This window comes from Myotis myotis, unplaced genomic scaffold (genome assembly GCF_014108235.1).
Source record: "Myotis myotis isolate mMyoMyo1 unplaced genomic scaffold, mMyoMyo1.p scaffold_m19_p_6, whole genome shotgun sequence".
In the NCBI taxonomy this organism is placed as follows: Eukaryota; Metazoa; Chordata; class Mammalia; order Chiroptera; family Vespertilionidae; genus Myotis; species Myotis myotis.
In genome coordinates, this window is record NW_023416368.1 from 36,112,164 (window position 1) to 36,129,842 (window position 17,679).

General features: G+C 36.7%; 1 protein-coding gene across 18 annotated transcripts in view; it reads left to right on the forward strand.

Annotated features, from left to right (window-relative positions):
• The window catches only part of RAPGEF6 (Rap guanine nucleotide exchange factor 6), a 194,333-nt gene that overhangs the window by 140,604 nt on the left and 36,050 nt on the right, over nucleotides 1–17,679 (forward strand). For all 18 annotated transcript variants that reach the window (XM_036312320.1, XM_036312334.1, XM_036312322.1 and 15 more), the window contains 3 exons: nucleotides 1,344–1,501; nucleotides 8,042–8,282; nucleotides 8,828–9,211. In XM_036312320.1, coding sequence (XP_036168213.1) covers nucleotides 1,344–1,501; nucleotides 8,042–8,282; nucleotides 8,828–9,211 — 783 coding nt within the window. The remainder of the gene's footprint in view (nucleotides 1–1,343; nucleotides 1,502–8,041; nucleotides 8,283–8,827; nucleotides 9,212–17,679) is intronic.

Here is a 17,679-nt window from a genome sequence, read left to right on the forward strand (position 1 = left end):
CTAGGTAAAATGCTGCATTCAATAAAATTTAGATGAAAATTAATATTAACCTAAAGCATTGGTTTTAACATAAGCATAACCCTTAGAAATAAGTGGTATTTTGATTATTGATACTGATGGAAACTTTTCCTTTTTATGGTTATTCCATGTTTGGGTAGGACTGTTTTCCTATGTTTTATAGGACTTTTGCAGTTATCTAAAAGTTAAGTGACAGTTATGTTTCTATGTTTTTATTTTTCACTTAGAGTTGTTTATGTAACACTTCTAAATATTTTAAAGGAAAAGTATTTTATTTGCTTAAATATGGCCATTTAATTGATACTTGTTTTTTAAACCTTTAAAGAGAATTAACTTTCAATAACTTGCTTTCTATTCTGGTTTTGTTGTTCTCATTTAGGAAACAGACAAATAATTAGACTTGAGAGATCACCAAAGAAATAATGTGCCCTTAGAATAAACATTAGGGACTATAAAGTTCTTTTCTTCCATTTTTGTGGCTGGTCCTCCTTTTCCTTCTTTTTTCTGTTTGTCACATTTTTTCTGTTTGTTGCTCTTCTCTGTGCCATCTTGCCGTTATTTTTTCTCTATTGATGATTTGGACAGTGAGGTTGTTCATATGTTTAAAGACCTTTCTTATTTTGTCATTTGAACCTGGCCCCACATTGTTTTTTACAACTTTCCCTTTCTTTGGTTTGGGTTCAGACCCAACTCCATCCTTTGCTTAGACAGTGGTTCTCAACCTGTGGGTCGCGACCCCTTTGACGGTCGAATGACCCTTTTACAAAGGTCGCCTAAGACCATCCTACATATCAGATATTTATATTACGATTCATAACAGTGGCAACATTACAGTTACGAAGTAGCAACGAAAATAATTTTATGGTTGGGTCACAACATGAGGAACTGTATTTAAAGGGCCAGAAGGTTGAGAACCACTGGCCTAGGAAGTTTCGAAGCTTTTCTGTTGAGGGAGAGAACCTTGCTGTGGTGTTGGCTGTGTATTGTTGGATACATATATTGGTATCCATTGAAACTGGCAGATCTCAAAGGCTTCCTAAACACTCAGGTTCAATTTCTCTCCCCAAACCATTTGAAACTAGCATGACTATTTCTCTATGAGGTGGTAGAATTACTTAGATGTATAAGTTACATTTTATTAGTCATTGTTAAAAGCATTTTATTGCCATTTTCATTATTACAGTTGCCCTTTTTTAAAAAAATTAATCTAATTGTTAAAGTCACCACTTTGAATTGGTTCTTTATGCCTTAGTGCACGGAGAACAGTAATGTTTACTATTAGAACCCTCAAATACTTTAAAGTGATATATGACATTCTTTTGAAGTGACGGAGGCCTGAGCCAATCACAAGACGACAGCATTGTGGGAACAAGACACTGTAGACACAGTCTGGCTATAATGCCTATTCCTGGAACACTGTCATCTAGCAGCCCGGATCTTCTTCAGCCTACTACCAGCATGTTGGATTTTTCCAATCCTTCAGGTGATTTTGTGTGTGATTTTTTTTAACAGCAATATTGTACCAAATGGACAAATAGATTGTTAGCCCTTGTGCAACAAATGCTAGGTTTACTTGCAGACTTCTTTTCCTACCTCTAGATTATGACTTAATTCAAAAAGCTAAAGAGAAGAGTTTTTCTTTTTGTCTAAGCTGAAGTGATACTTCTACAACTTTTTCTTCTTCCTCAATACTGAACTCAGATGTTAACTCATTGGGGAAGCCCAGGTCCATTTGTAATAGTTAGTCCCGCCTTTTCCAGAAATCTCTAGCACGAAAATTTTTGTTGTCTCTCAATTGCTTGTCATAAGAATTTATTTCCATATCTGTATGTTTGTGTGTTCCAGAGTAGTACTTCTTATTCTGCATTCACAAAATATTTTCTCATTATCAAAGCACAAATTAAATACAGTATTCATCCATTCATATCTCAGAGATATTGCAAGTTTAATTTCAGACCACCACAATAAAGCGAATATTACAGTAAAGGGAGTCATAATCTTTTTGTTATTGGAAGATCTTGCCTTCAGTTTGTAAAAACCCTGCATCTGTGAAGCTCAGTAACGTGAAGTGCAATAAAATGAGATCTGTCTGTATTTTCATAAGACAAGTTTTTAGGGACATATAATTTATAGATTGAATGATCCTATGGCTGTATTTTTGCCACCAGAATATGTTGAAGTAGGATTAAGACGATGAAGGGTGGGTTGTAGGGAAAGGAGAGAGAAGAGGGACGTTGGGGATTTGGCTGGGGGGAAAGGGGTGGAAGAGATTGGAATTTTAAAATTTAAAAACTACAAGCCTCATGGTGCTAAAATTCAGAATTCCTAAGAGGGGTTGCTACTAAATTTTATTTCAAATTGATTGCATACTTTTCTCATTGAAAACATAGTGAAAGGATTGAAGATGCTTTTTAAAAATCTATTTAGAAAAGATCTGTCTGCAAAGCTTAGTCTGCAGCAATATAAATGACCACATATAAAATAGGTATTTAACTTAAAAATTATATTTTTAAACTCCAAAATGTGCAGCTTTATGAAAGGCTTTTTATGGTGCTATTTATATTTATGTTGAATAAAATGTTCATTATCAATTAATTTTAAATTCAGCTCCTTGAATTATATACGATAGCACTGAATTTTATGTATTGCAGTACATATATGACATCAGCCTAATTAACTTGATCTATCTATCTCAGCCATGTTTATGCTGCATGTTTAAAGTTACTAGAAAGTGGGTAAAAAGCTACAGACCTGTTGAGTAGTTTGCTTTTGATTGATGACCTTTTTATGGTTCTGCTTTGTTTTTGCTGCCTACAGCTGTTGGTTTTTACTGTAAGTATTTTGAAGATTCTATGCTTTTTATTGCTTATGTTTATATGTAGTATTTTATTTTTAAAAATCAAATGTGAAAGAACTGAATGAAACAGAAAGAACTTTTCCATCCACATATAAGATTGCCACTGTAAACTGGCATGTATTCTTTTTTAATTTTATTTATTTATTTTTTGCACGTGAATTTTTTCTTTATTTCAAGAAAAGCGATTTTAAATATAATAATGTTACCTGCAATAAACCTTATATTTCAAGAAAAATGATCTTAAATATACTGTTACATGCAGTAAACACTAATTACTCAAGAAAAATGATCTTACATATAATACATACAATAAACATTAATACTTCAATAATAAAAAAAATTTAAGTATAATAATATTACCAAAACTGTACTAACATAGTATGATATCACAAAAGTTGTAGGAAATATTAAAAATCTGCAAGTAACAGGATTACTTCTGTTATATTCTAGAATATTTTCTCCCCCTCTGGCTCTATTTTTGTTCATCAGTTTATGTTGTTCATTATATTCCACAAATGAGTGAGATCATATGATGTTTATCTTTCTCCAACTTGCTTATTTCACTTAGCATGATGCTTTTAAAGTCTATTTTGTTAGATATGAGTATTGCTACTCCAGTTATTTTTCTTTTCCACTTGCATGGAGAATTTTTTTCCATCCCTTCACTTTCATCCTGTGTGTGTCTTTTGTTTTGAGGTGGGTCTCTTGTAGACAGCATATAGTTGAGTCATGTTTTTGTATCTATTCAGCTACCCTACACCTTTTGATTGGAGCATTTAATCCATTTACATTTAGGGTTATTGAGAGGTACTTACTTAGAGCCATTTTATTTCGGTATGGCTAGGTTTCTCTCTCTGTTTCTTCTTCTCAGCAATCCCTTACAGCAATCCTTTTAGCATTTCTTGTAATGCTGGCTTGGTGGTGATGAATTCCTTTACCTTTTTTTGTCTGGGAAACTCTTTATTTGACTGTCTATTTTGAATGATAACCTTGCTGGATATAGTAATCTTGGTCTCAGATCCTTGCTTTCCATTACCTTGAGTACTTCATGCCATTCCCTTCTGGTCTCTAGAGTTTCTGATGAGAAAACAGGTGTCAGCCTTATGGGAACTCCTTTGTAGGTACCCATTTTCTTTTCTCTTACTGCCTTTGAGATTCTCTCTTTGTCTTAATTTTTTGGCATTTTAATTATGATGTGTCTGGGTGTGGGTCTGTTTGGGTTCTTCTTGTTTGGGGTTCTCTGTGCCTCCTGAATTTGTGTGACTTTTTCCTTTACCAGGTTAGGGAAGTTTTCTACCATTATTTCTTCAAACACCTTCTCTATTCCTTTCTCCCTTTCTGCCTCTTCTGGCACACCTACTATTCTAATATTGTTACGTTTCACATTGTCCCACAGCTCCCTTAAGCTGTCCTCCTGACTTTTAATTTATCTTTTTTTTTAATTCTCTAATTGAGTGCTATTTTCAACTCTGTCTTCTAATTTACTGATTTGATCCTCAGATTCCCCTAATTTGCTGTGTATTCCTTCCAACGTGTTCTTTATTTGTGTTATGTCATTCTTTATCTCAGACTGTTCTTTCTTCATAGTTACTATATCTTTTTTCATACTGTTGAGCATTTTTAACATCATTACTCTGAACTCTGTTTCAGAGAAATTTCTTATCTCTGCTTCATTTATCTCTTCTTCTGGAGAATTCACTAGTTCTTTGATTTGGGGGTTGTTTCTTTGTTTCCTCATTTTGTTGTCTGAGTTTGTGACTGTGTTTTAGGTAGATCCTCTATACCTCTCAATCTCTAGTGCAGGACAGTGTTAAAGGCTGTTTCTGACTAATTGGATCAGGCAAAGACTCAAAGCCTCCAGAGACTGGCTCTGCCTACAGACTGATAGGATTCTGACTTGAATTGTCCTTATCCCCCACTTTATTCCCCCCCTCCCCCCAAATAATCCTCAGGTGTAGTGAGAGTTTTTTCAAAGGGGGGGGGGGCAGTTGCTTCTGCCTGGAGGCTAATTTTACTTTTAATCTCTTAAGTGGCCTCAAAGCAAGGTATTTTCCAATAGGGTGTGTCGACTGTCTTCCCCCAAGGTAAGGCAGATGTCTATGTGGGAAAGATGTCCTCTGCTATGTGAGGGAATGACTCAGCCCAGGAAACTTGGGGTGTCTGTCTTCTTAGCTCTATCCCCCGAGTCCCCAGTCCTGGGTTCTGCTCTCAGCTCCAGTCTACTTCACCCTCCCTCTGCCAGAGCACAAGGTGGGTGGCTCCATAGGGAATTTTTGTGCATTTGCCCTTTAAGAGGGTGCCTGAACTTTCAGCTGCCACTCCCTGGCAGACAGTATCCCACCGCTTTTCACAGCCAGATGTTATGTGGGTACCCTCCTCAGTTTGGTGCTCTCTGCTGGGGAGCCCAGTTTTGGGATTAGGTCCCAGATATCTCAGTGCCCCCCCCCCCCCCCCCCCCCCGCAGCTGAGACATCTCTCTGGGACTTCAGTTGCTGTCTGTGAGTGCCCAGCCAGCCCAGTCACGCCTCCGCCCCTCCTATCATTCTCTATTGGGTCTCCAACTTTGGTCCTTGGGTATCAGGGTTCTTTCCTGTGAGTTTTCCATTGATTTTTCAGGAAGGCTTTCTGTATTTCAATTGTAATTCCAGCTTGTTCCTGGGAGCATGTCCGTGCAGCATCCTCCTCCTCTGCCTCCATTTTTAATCTCTCTCAGCAGTTTTGAGGAATGCTGGTCATGCACTTTGAAGAAAGTCCTGGAGAATACACTTGGTGGCCGCTCAGGCACCAGTGTCTTTCAAATGATAGAGCTGCGTCACCACATCAGGAATCTTCCTCATCTCCTCAACTCGAGGGCACAGCCATAGTTCCACATGGAGAAGAAGAGCTAGGTTGCAGGTTCGATCCGGGGCCCAGGGCACCTACAAGAGGCAGCTGATTGCTGTTTCTTTCTCATACTGATGTTTCTCTTTCTCTCTCTCCCTGCCCCCACGCTGGCATGTTCTTTTAGTCACTTCCTTTAACCATATATGTTTTTATATTCATAGCATTAGAGTATACATGCTATTCTAAATCGTGAAGTGTTTTCTTTTGTTTCTGGAATTTTTGATCTAATACAAGATGAGGCTAAAATAATTCAGAGTGTGGCTAAAAGGATTTTGAAACTTAAAAATTTTTTTTCTGAGTTTGTGTATGGAACTTTTGCTTCTTTTTCATTTAATAGCACAGACCTTTTTAAAAAATTTCTTAAATATTTATTAAACTTTACAATCCTTTCTACATTGCAAATCTATTATTTTAACGGATTTTTGGTTATAAATGAACATACAGTTTTTTAAAAATCAAACTGTAGAGAAAGGATGGAATATAAATGTCTTCACTCCCCAGAATTAGCAGTTCTTCATTTACTTGCATATCCTTCCTGAGATTTCAGTGCATATAAAATGTGTGTATCATTTCCTTCACCCCAAATGATATGCTGCCCTATCATTTAGCCCATTTCATTTAGCAATATAACTTGAATACTTTTCTGTGTCAGAATGCAGAAAACAGCTAATAGTATTCCATTTAACCAGTCTTTTCGTGGACATTTAATTTAGAGTGTCGCCTTAACCTCAGCGTTTATATATCTTTACATGTTTTATATTTGCATTATTATTATATTTTGAATTTTGTTTAAAAAAATCTTGTGGAGATTTGTTTTTTGTTTCTTGGCTTGCAAACTTAACATTTACTATCTGGCTCTTCTATACAAATTTGCCACGCCTTGATCATTGATACCTTTGTACCACTGCTTTGTGTTTTCTTTGTGACACTCTTCACTATATGGCATGTCTTATTTACTTAATGGTCTTGAACCACCACTTCCTCTCTTGAGAGGAGAGGCTTTGTCCTTCTCATTTATTACTGTGTCTTGAGAGAAGAGGCTTTGTCCTTCTCATTTATTACTGTGTCTTTATCTCCTGAATATTCTTGGCACATACTAGAACTCCATAAATGTTAATTCAGCAATAACCATTTAAAGCAGAAGGAAGAGAGAGTCTTTTTATTTTTATAATCATCTTAAATACAGAAAAAGTTCTCTGATTTTAATATCTCATTTTCTTTTATTTGACTTAGGCAAGATTATAGTTAGCACTCTACAGATTTTGCCTGGGGGTTAAAAGTCCAGATATCTGAGAATCCTTTTCTAAAATTTATTTACCTATCAGGATTTTATGAATGAAGTGGGAATTATAAGACTAATAAATGCTGTACTTCTCAATGATTCTTTTAAAATGTCTAGTTTGCACTTACAGAATTATATTTTTAAGTGTAGTCTAGCTCCATACCTAAATTTGAACTGATTAACTCATTTTTGGTTGATTCAACTTGATTCTAGCCTCATATTTACCATTCATATAATCAGTTAATATTTGAAGGTCTGCCACGTTCCAAGTATTATGTTTGGCATGTATGATTTTCTCCCAGTAATAAACATGTTTGTAAAGAATATATATGTATTATACATGTAGCACTTCTAAAATAGAAAAAGATTTACATTGACGCTGATATTAGTGCAGAGAATTCTTCTATCTCTGACATTTTTTCCAACTTGGTATTTTTATTGGCAAATTCATCAGGGTTTGTCTTAATCCTTTGAATAATCCCATTTTCGGGGTCTATTCTGGAGGTGCCCATTTATGATGCCCAAATCCCTCATACATGACTGTACAACAGTTTGTTGCATGGGGGTTGGGGGGGGGTGGCTTTAACAGAGTATGACTTTTTTACACTGTTTAGCAAGATACACAACTCTCTGTTCCTTCCCAGATGTGGTTATAGTATGTTCACAATAAGAGAAGAGAAAATGAAATGTGTGCATGTCATTAGGGGTTTGGATAATTAAAATATATAAAAATGACATCAAAATGTTTATAAATAAATAAAAAGAATTATGGCTTCCAAATTGTATGTAGAGTATGTCCCTTATTTTTATCTTTATGTTTTTCTGTGAACATGTATTAGTATAGATACGTTTATTAATCGAATGCAGCAGTGATTCCTGTTCATCTGAAATAGAAATGTATATTTCACTGTTGAGAAGGATCTTTGTGTTCCAGATTGCTTTTTGAACAGGTAAAAGTAATATTCCTGAAAATAACAGGGCATATTTTTTAATTTATATAGATATTCCTGATCAAGTTATAAGAGTTTTTAAAGCAGATCAACAAAGTTGCTACATTATCATCAGTAAAGACTCTACAGCTAAAGAAGTTGTTTGTCATGCTGTTCATGAATTTGGTTTGACTGGTGCATCTGACACATATTCTCTCTGTGAAGTTTCTGTTACTCCTGAGGGTGTCATAAAACAGAGAAGACTCCCGGACCAATTTTCCAAATTAGCTGATAGAATTCAGCTCAATGGAAGGTGAATGTGCTTATTATTTAGTGAATGTACTTATTTCTAGATGTGTTTTTGAAGATTCCATGTTAAAACAGATATTTTAAATAGAAACATCATGTCTTAGGGCCATTGAGTTCTCTCTAAAATTGAAGTAGGATTTCTTATATTTGGCCCCAGCGTTTCTTATCTCCATAATTTTAGAAATGTATTCAAAATGGCTATCCAAACATGGGAAAAGTAAAGGGAAGACAGTTAAATATTTTAGCTCTTTTTCTAAAATAAAGTTTTAGAAACACTGAAGTAGTTCACTCTCTGTTTTATACAGAGAAGGAAACTAAATAATACATATCTTTACATGTATCTGATTTATTAATTTATTAATTTGTTTTCAATGTGACCATACATACTTTGGGCAAAAGAAGCCATAATTTTCACAATTTATTTTCTAAGTAGTTATCCTGTTATGAATATGTGGGAATTTAAAAAAAAATGTAATGTTTTGACAATAAAGAGGGAAAGTACTCTTTAAGTATAAAATAAATTATAAAAAAACAATTTTTTCCTTTTAGGTATTATTTAAAAAATAACATGGAAACAGAGACCTTATGTTCAGATGAAGATGCTCAAGAACTAGTTAAGGAAAGCCAACTATCCATGCTGCAGCTCAGTACCGTGGAGCTGGCCACTCAGCTGTCAATGAGAGACTTTGATTTGTTTCGTAATATTGCGCCTACTGAATACATTGATGACCTTTTTAAGTTAAATTCCAAAACAGGAAATACTCACTTGAAAGAGTTTGAGGACATTGTAAACCAAGAGACATTCTGGGTTGCCTCAGAGGTTTTAACTGAATCGAATCAGCTTAAACGAATGAAGATTATTAAGCATTTTATTAAAATTGCACTTCATTGTCGAGAATGTAAGAACTTCAATTCCATGTTTGCAATAATAAGGTAAGTTTGTACAGATATGTGTACAATTTTGTCATACTATTAGACATGAAACTGGTTTTCTTCTTAGGAATTAATGACTAGGAAAGAAAAAGTTTAATAAATAGGTTTTTACTGAAAGTATTCTAAAGACTAATATATATCTTCCACTCTTGGGATACTGGCTTTTTGTCTTTGTTTCTCCCATCTTTCTGTTACTTAAACATTTTTTGGGTAGGGGTGGGCTGTGTGGATGATTGCTTCCCATTTTCCTCCTTTTTCTCCCTTTGCATATGTGCTGCCCAACATTTGGTCTTTTTATCATCAGACTTCTATACTGTGCATCTTGCAGTACCTGCCTCACTGTGATCACAGCATTGTGTTGATGCTCTAACCCAGTGATTTTCAACCTTTTTCATCTCATGGTACACATAAACTAATTGCTAAAATTCTGTGGCACACCAGAAATAATTTTTTTTTGCCGATCTGGCAAAAAAAAAATAGGTATAATTTTGATGCATTCGCATGGATGGCTATTGTAATGTTGGCTGTTGTCATTTTTTAATTTGATAATATGAGGGAAAAGAAGTTTGTGCCTCTGACTAAACAGTCAGGTATTGCATGTTTTAAAAATTGTGGCACAGCAATTGAAAATCGCTGGTCTAGCTAAACATTGTCAATTTTGTCATTTCAAAAAAAACAGTTCTTAGTTTCATTGATCTTTTTTATTATTTTTCTGGCCTCTATTTTTTTTCTATTCTATGTTTATTTCCTTTTTTATCCTAACTTTGGGATAAGTTTCTTCTTTTTACAGTTCTTTGATGCGTAAGGTTATTAGTAGGTAGTTTATTTAAGATCTTTGTGTGTTTTTTTGTAATATGGATGTTTGTCACTATAAACTTCTGTTTTGGAACTGTTTTCTCTGCATCCCATAGCTTTTGTTATGTTGTATATCTATTTTCCTTTGTTTAGAGATTTTTTAAAATTTTCCTTTTGTTTTCTTCTTCGGCACATTGGTGGTTCAGGGGTGTGTTGTTTAATTTCTACTTATTTGTAGATTTTCCAATTGTCCTCTTGTTAATGCCTAGTTTCACACCATTGTGGTTTGGAAAGATACTAAGTATGATTTCAGTCTTAACTTTATTAAGCTTTCTTTTGTGGCTTATCTTCAGATCTATCTTAGAGAATGTTCTGTGCATGCTTGAGAAGAATATGTATTCTACTGATGTTGGATGGAGTGTAATGGATATAGGTTCAATGTTTCCTTACTAGTTTTCTGTCTATATGACCTATTCATTGCTGAAAGTGGGATATTAAAGTCCCCCACTATTATTGTATTGTTGTCTATTTCTTCCTTCAGATCTGTTAGTATTTGCTGAATATATTTTGGCACTCCAGTGTTGAGTGCTCATATATTTACAATTATTGTGTCTTCATGCAGAGTTCACCCTTTTATCATTATGTAATGTAAATGGCCTTTTGTCTCTTGTTATCGTTTTTGGCTTAAAGTCTGTTTTGTCTGACATAAATATAGCTAGCCCAGCTCTCTTTTGGTTTCTACTTATGTGGAATATATTTTTCCATCCCCTTCACTTTGAGCCTCTATGTGTCCTTTAAGTTGAAGAGACTTTTTTGTAAGCAACATATAGTTGGATCTTGTTTTTTTTATCCATCCAAACATTCTGTGCCTTTTCATTGGAAAATTCAGTCCATTTACATTTGGTGTAATTATTGACATGTAAGGACTTACTACTTCCATTTTATATCTCATTTATTTATTTTCTGGCTGTTTTGTAATTCTTTTGTTTCTTCCCAACTCTTTTGCTGTGTTTTGTTGTAAATTGATGATTTTTTGTTGTGGTGTTCTTGGGACACATCATAGAAGGCAGGGTTCTTTTTTTTTTTTTTTTTTTTTTAATATGTTTTTATTGATTTTAGAGAAAGAGGAAGGGGGGAGATAGAACCATCGACGTGAGGGAGAAACATCTATCAGTTGCCTCCCGAACACACCCTGACTGGGGATCCTGGGGATCATACTGGTGACCTTTTGGTGCACAGGGCGATGCTCAACCAACTGTGCCACACCGGCCAGGAGCCCGAAGGCAGGGTTTTTTGGTAAAGACAATAATGCTGGTAAAACTAGAAAGCAGCAGGAAAAGAAGACAACCAAATATGAGATGGATTGACTCCATAAAAGAAGCCATAGGCATGAGAATACATACAGGAGTTGAACAGGGCTGTTGAGGACAGGATATTGTGGACATCACTCATTCATAGATATCCACAGGAGTCAGAGTGGACTTAATGACATGTAACATACACATGCTCTGATTCCCTTTTCTTTATCATTTGTGAGTCTACTATAGGTTTTTGCTTTGTGGTTGCCATGAAACTTGCATAAAACAATTTATAACAGTATTTAATGCTAATTACTTCAATCACATATAAAACTCTACCCTATAAAACTCTACCCTTTAACTTACATTTTATGTTTTTAATGTCACATTTACCTTTTATATAGTAGCTATAGTTATTGATATCTTGTCCTTTAACCTTCATACTCTAGTTGAGTGGTTAACACACCTCAAATTACAGTACTGAGATTTTGCAGAATTTTATTACCTTTGTCAAAGTGTTGTATATTTTCATGTGGTTTCACGTTACTACTAGTTTTCATTTCAATTTGAAGATCCCTTTTCAGCATTTCTTGTAAGGCAATTCTAGTGCTGATGAATTCTCAGCTTTTGTTTTTCTGGAAAGTGCTTTATTTCTCTAGTATAGTTTTGCCAGATTATTCTTGGTTGGTAGTTTTGGGTTTTTTTTTTCAGCACTTCAAATATATCATCCTATTCTCTCCTGGCCTATATGATTTCTGCTAAGAATTCTGCTAATAGTCTAATGGGGGTTCCTTTATAGGTTACCATTCTTTTTCTCTTACTGCCTTTAGCATTCTCTCTCTTTCTTTGATTTTTGGCAGTTTTATTATAATGTGTTTTTGTTTGTTTGTTTGTTTGTTTTTTAATTAAATCTTTATTGTTCAGATTATTACATTTGTTCCTCTTTTTTTCCCCCCATAACTCCCCTCCTCCCAGTTCCCGCCCCACCCTCCGCCCTCACTCCCCACGCACTGTCCTCATCCATAGGTGCACAATTTTTGTCCGGTCTCTTCCCGCATCTCCCACACCCCTTTCCCCCCCAAGAATAGTCAGTCCATTCCCTTTCTATGTCCCTGATTCTATTATAATCACCAGTTCATTCTGTTCATCAGATTATTTATTCACTTGATTCTTAGATTCACTTGTTGATAGATGCATATTTGTTGTTCATAATTTGTATCTTTACCTTTTTCTTCTTCTTCCTCTTCTTAAAGGATACCTTTCAGCATTTCATATAATCCTGGTTTGGTGGTGATGAACTCCTTTAGCTTTTCCTTATCTGTGAAGCTCTTTATCTGACCTTCAATTCTGAATGATAGCTTTGCTGGATAAAGTAATCTTGGTTGTAGGTTCTTGGTATTCATCACTTTGAATATTTCTTGCCACTCCCTTCTGGCCTGCAAAGTTTCTGTTGAGAAATCAGCTGACAGTCGTATGGGTATTCCCTTGTAGGTAACTGAGTTTCTTTCTCCTGCTGTTTTTAAGATTCTCTCTTTATCTTTTGCTCTTGGCATTTTAATTATGATGTGTCTTGGTGTGGTCCTCTTTGGATTCCTTTTGTTTGGGGTTCTTCGCGCTTTTTGGACCTGTAAGTCCATTTCTTTCACCAGGTGGGGGAAGTTTTCTGTCATTATTTCTTCAAATAGGTTTTCAATATCTTGCTCTCTCTCATCTTCTGGCACCCCTATAATTCTGATGTTGGTACGCTTGAAGCTGTCCCAGAGGCTCCTTACACTATCCTCGCATTTTTGGATTCTTTTTTCATTTTGCTTTTCCGGTTGGGTGTTTTTTGCTTCCTCGCATTTCAAATCATTGACTTGATTCTTGCGCTCCTCTGGTCTGCTGTCGGGAGTCTGTATAATATTCGTTATTTCAGTCCGTGTATGCTTAATTTCTAGTTGGTTCCCCAACATAACATCGAGGGTCTCATTAGTTTTCTTGTAGATCTCATTAAGTTTATCGGCGGCTTCTAAACAGTTCTTGAGAGACCTTAAAAGTGTGGTTCTGAACTCTATATCTTCCATTGACAATTTTGTCCTGTTTCTTTGTCTCCGCATTTTGTTATGCTTCCTTGGTGCACCCCCTAGTGGTCTTTGTGTGCAGTCTTGTAGTTAAGCCTTGATTGTTGTAGCTAATACCAGGGAGGGTTTGACCTCCAGGCCAAGTGGCTATGAGAATCAGCCGTGTCTGCAGTGAGAGAACTTCTGTCCTCTAGGGAGGTGCTAATCTAGCCTTTGCCTGAGGCTATCCGGCAAATGCCTCTGTGCAGGGCTTGGGCGGGGCGGGTCACACAGGATCAACAGGGTGGGCCGGAGAGAGCAGTTATGGCGGCTCTCAGTCCTGTCCCCAGGGGCTCTGCCTCTCTGGGTCCCAGCACCCGCTGCAAACCTCGGAGAGAAAGCTGCACTCGCTCTGACCGAAGCCAGACAGTTCCGCTTCTCCCGTTTGAGTCTGGGTTCCTAAAGACTCGCCTGTATCTCGAGCTCAGAGTCTATGACTCCCCCCCCGATTGAAAACGCCAACCGCGCCCTCCGCCGCCAGCCCGCTCCACGCACTCCGCACCTCAGAATTTGACTTCAGCACTGCGCCTCCTCTGAGTGTCCGTATGCGTTTCTCTTTCCTCCTAGTTGTAGGACTTCCACTCAGCCAGCGTTCCTGTGGTTCTGGGTGATGTCCCTTCCGTTTTTTAGTTTCACTTTTGAAGTAGTTGTTCAAGGCAGCAAACTCCAGCGTTAACCTATGCCGCCATCTTGGTTCTCTATAATGTGTTTTGAAGAAAGTTGTTTTGGATTGAAATAATGGAGTGATCTCACTTCCTGAACTTGGATATTCAGATCTCTTCTCTGGTTTGGAAAGTTTTCTGCCATATTTCTTTAAATAGACTTTCTGCCTCCTTCTCTCTCCTAGAACTCCAATGGTTTGGATATTGATTTTTATTTTTTTTTATGGTTTTCTTTAGATCATGTAGGCTTTCTTTACTCTTTCTTTTATTTTTTTTCCTTAAACTGGGTTATTTCAAAAGTTCCTAAACTCTGTCTCACTGATTCTTCCTTCTATTTGGTCTACCCTGGTGCCAGTGCTCTGTATTACACTTTTCATTTCATTGAATTTTTCAGCTTTAGAAATTTATTTGGTTCCTTTTTTGCTTTCTATATTTTGAGTATGTATTATTTTCCTAATTTTATTGAATTAACCTGTGTGTATTTTTGTAGCTCATTTGAGTTTCCTTAAAACAACTATTTTGAATTCTTTACCAGGTAAATCATACATCTCCATGTTCTGGGCTTAGTTATTGGAAGATTATTGTGAACTTTTGGTGAAGTAATATTTTCTTGATTATTGGAGTTTTGCATTTTTGTTTTGTTTGTTTGTTTTTGCATTTGAGATAGCAGTTACCTCCTTTAGTTTTTACTGTCTTCAAGGTGGAAAAAAAAAAGGAAAAAAACCCTTTCATCAACCTTGCTATAGATTTTATTGTTTTGCTGTTGTTAATCCTCGCCCAAGATATTTTTCCATTGATTTTTAGGGAGAGTGGAAGAGAGAGGCAAAGAGAGAGAAATATTGATGTGAGAGACATTGATTGGTTGCCTCCTGCACGAGCCCCAACCAGGGTCCCGGCTGGGGAGGAGCTTGCAACCAAGGTACATGCCCTTGACCGGAATCAAACCAGAACCCTTTGGTCCTCAGGCCAACACTCTATACACTGAGCCAAACTGGCTAGGGCAACCTTCCTATAGCTTTGAGGCTTTCCCAGGTGTATGAACACACCTGCTCTATGCTTCCTGCTTTTTCTTGTGGCAGAATTATGAAGCTTGTGTCTTCTCTCAATCCTATAACACATCATGTCCGTTGCTTGTAGCATCTCTTTTGTTTCCTTGATGGTAGCCGTTTGTGGTTTTTTCCTTTGCCTGCAGACACCTGCGTATGCTCCCTCTACCAGAGAGCTTGGTCTCAGGACCCTACACCGGGAGTCAGCAGCAGAGCAGGGGGAGGTATGGGTTTGGTACAGGTGCACTGCAGGTGCCCATGGGAGGGATCTATAGGTGAGGTGTTCCCTTTGTCTCCTGGGTGGGCTTCCTGTTGTAGTCCAGATGCAGTCAGCAGGAACTGCATCCCTGTAACACCTTCCAGGAATCTCATATTCCACACACCCGATCTGCACCTTCCCCTCAGTAATGGAGCTTTCACTTTAATGATTTGGACTCTGTGAGAGAGAAATCAGTGTCCTTGGCATTGTCCCACACAGCTAGGGAAACCAAGCATTCACTCATTGGCTTTCCCTTTACCCCATGGGAGAAACCATGAGCCATCTAGTTTAGCCCTAAGTAGTGCAGGGTGGAATGATGCCAGTAAAGTCAAATTGTTCTTTTTACCTCCTTTAGTGCATCCAAACTCGTTTTGTTTTGTTTTGTTTTGGTTTTGTTTTGTTTCGTTTTGTTTTGTTTTGTTTTGTTTTGTTTTGTTTTGTTTTGTTTTACTCCGACCAAATGTTGGAAATTCTCCTCCGGAAACCTGGATTTTCACAAGGCTCTCTTGGCTGTAGGTGACTCCCCAGGTCAGTGTTTTGCAGGTGTTCTCAGACCACAGCTGAGAGGGGCTAGAACACCCCCAATCTCCTGTAGGACACTCCCAAACCTGTACCAAAGCTTAGCTACCTATTATCCGATACACCTGTGATTGAGGCTCCTCCCAGATCCCTTGGAGTATGGTGCAGGGTCCCACAACTCCATCAGAAGCACTTTTGTTCATGGATATATGCCTCATTTTTGTTGTTGGGGTGGGAGAATAAAATGAGGGACATCTTATGCTGCTGTGATGCTGACATCACTCTGTCCAATTGTCTCTTGGTTGGAGTTTGTGGGAATTATATTTTCTGAGCATATTCAAGCGCCTTTCTGTTGCCTTTGAACTTCAGTTTTTAGTTTGTCTAGCTTTAAAATTCTTTTCTCAAATGTTATTTCTTGGAAACTTCATAGACATTGGCTCCACAACTAGCATTTTATATAGCTGTTTAAGTTTCTGAGGTTACTTCCCAGATTCTTTGTGTATCTCTAAAGTCATTTACCTTTTCATCTTTTTAGTTCTATACTAGGTTCTCTGGAACTGTGCTGTCTATTCAATCTGTAGATTCAATTCTTTGGTTTCTGGAATGTTTCTTCAAATTTTACCTTTAAATGTTTTCTTTTTTCAGTTCCATTATTTTTGTTTTCTTCTTCAAGGATACCACTTACAGAAATTTTAGAGCTCCTTTGTCTTCCATATCTGTTGTCTTTCATCCTTTCCAACTGTACATTTCAATTGATTGCTTTTATTAATTGTTTTTTTTCATGTCACTTGCATGTTTTTTAGCAGTGTCATTTTTTGTTTATATAGGTTCCAATGTGGCCTTCATTTCTCTGTTTGTTTTATTTTTTCTTCCCTTTTTTTCTGAACTTTACTTTTTTTATCAACTTCTCTTACCATGTTTTTTCTAAACTCTGATATCACTGCATTAAGCTCTTTACTTACTTTGTTAAATCATTTGAAATCATGGCTACGTTGTTAATTACTCCCAGTTTTTATTTAATTGTTGGCAACATTGTTTTGCTTTGTTTTTTAAAATACTTGTTTTTCCTTGTGGCAGCTTGTTATAGATCCTGTGTTCATTCCTTCTTTTTAAATGACATGAGTTTTCTTATACCGACTATTTGCAGGAGGTTCCTGTGGGAGAGGAGCCAGGGTAGTATTAGAGGCTAGCAGGAATTGAACTTGTATGTGAATAGTTTTACTTTTTACTTCTTTTCAGCAAATAAAGATTGGCACCTTTGGGCTGTTTATAACTAAGAGTTTCTCCTTTCTATCCTGTCTCACTGTTAAATTGCTTCTCGCCATGATGTTCTATTATTGTGCGTACTGTTATCATCTTATTTTCCCTGACACTCCCTCATCATAAAGAACAGAGTCTAGCCCCTGCCTAATTCTGTCAGCCTATGGTCTCTGTTGTGTTGTATCAAATAAGAGATTGCTGTTTTTGCCTTCAGGGTGATTACATGCTTTGGAGAACTGTGCTTTATCAGCTTTCATTGAAATCTTCAGCTGTGACATCATTTTTTCAGTATTTCACATACTTCTGATTTGACCTTGACTATTCTTTGTCGTCCTTTCTAATGGGTTTAGGAGTTACAGATATCTACTTATTTCGTTGGAAATGAAATTTGCATTGTTATTCATTTTTTGTAGTTGTTTGGAATGGTTTCTGAGAAACAAAAGGAACAAAGATATCATCACACCTCAAAATAACACGAGAATATTTTAAATAAAAGGGTATGATTGAAAGTCAGGTGGCTTAGAATAAAA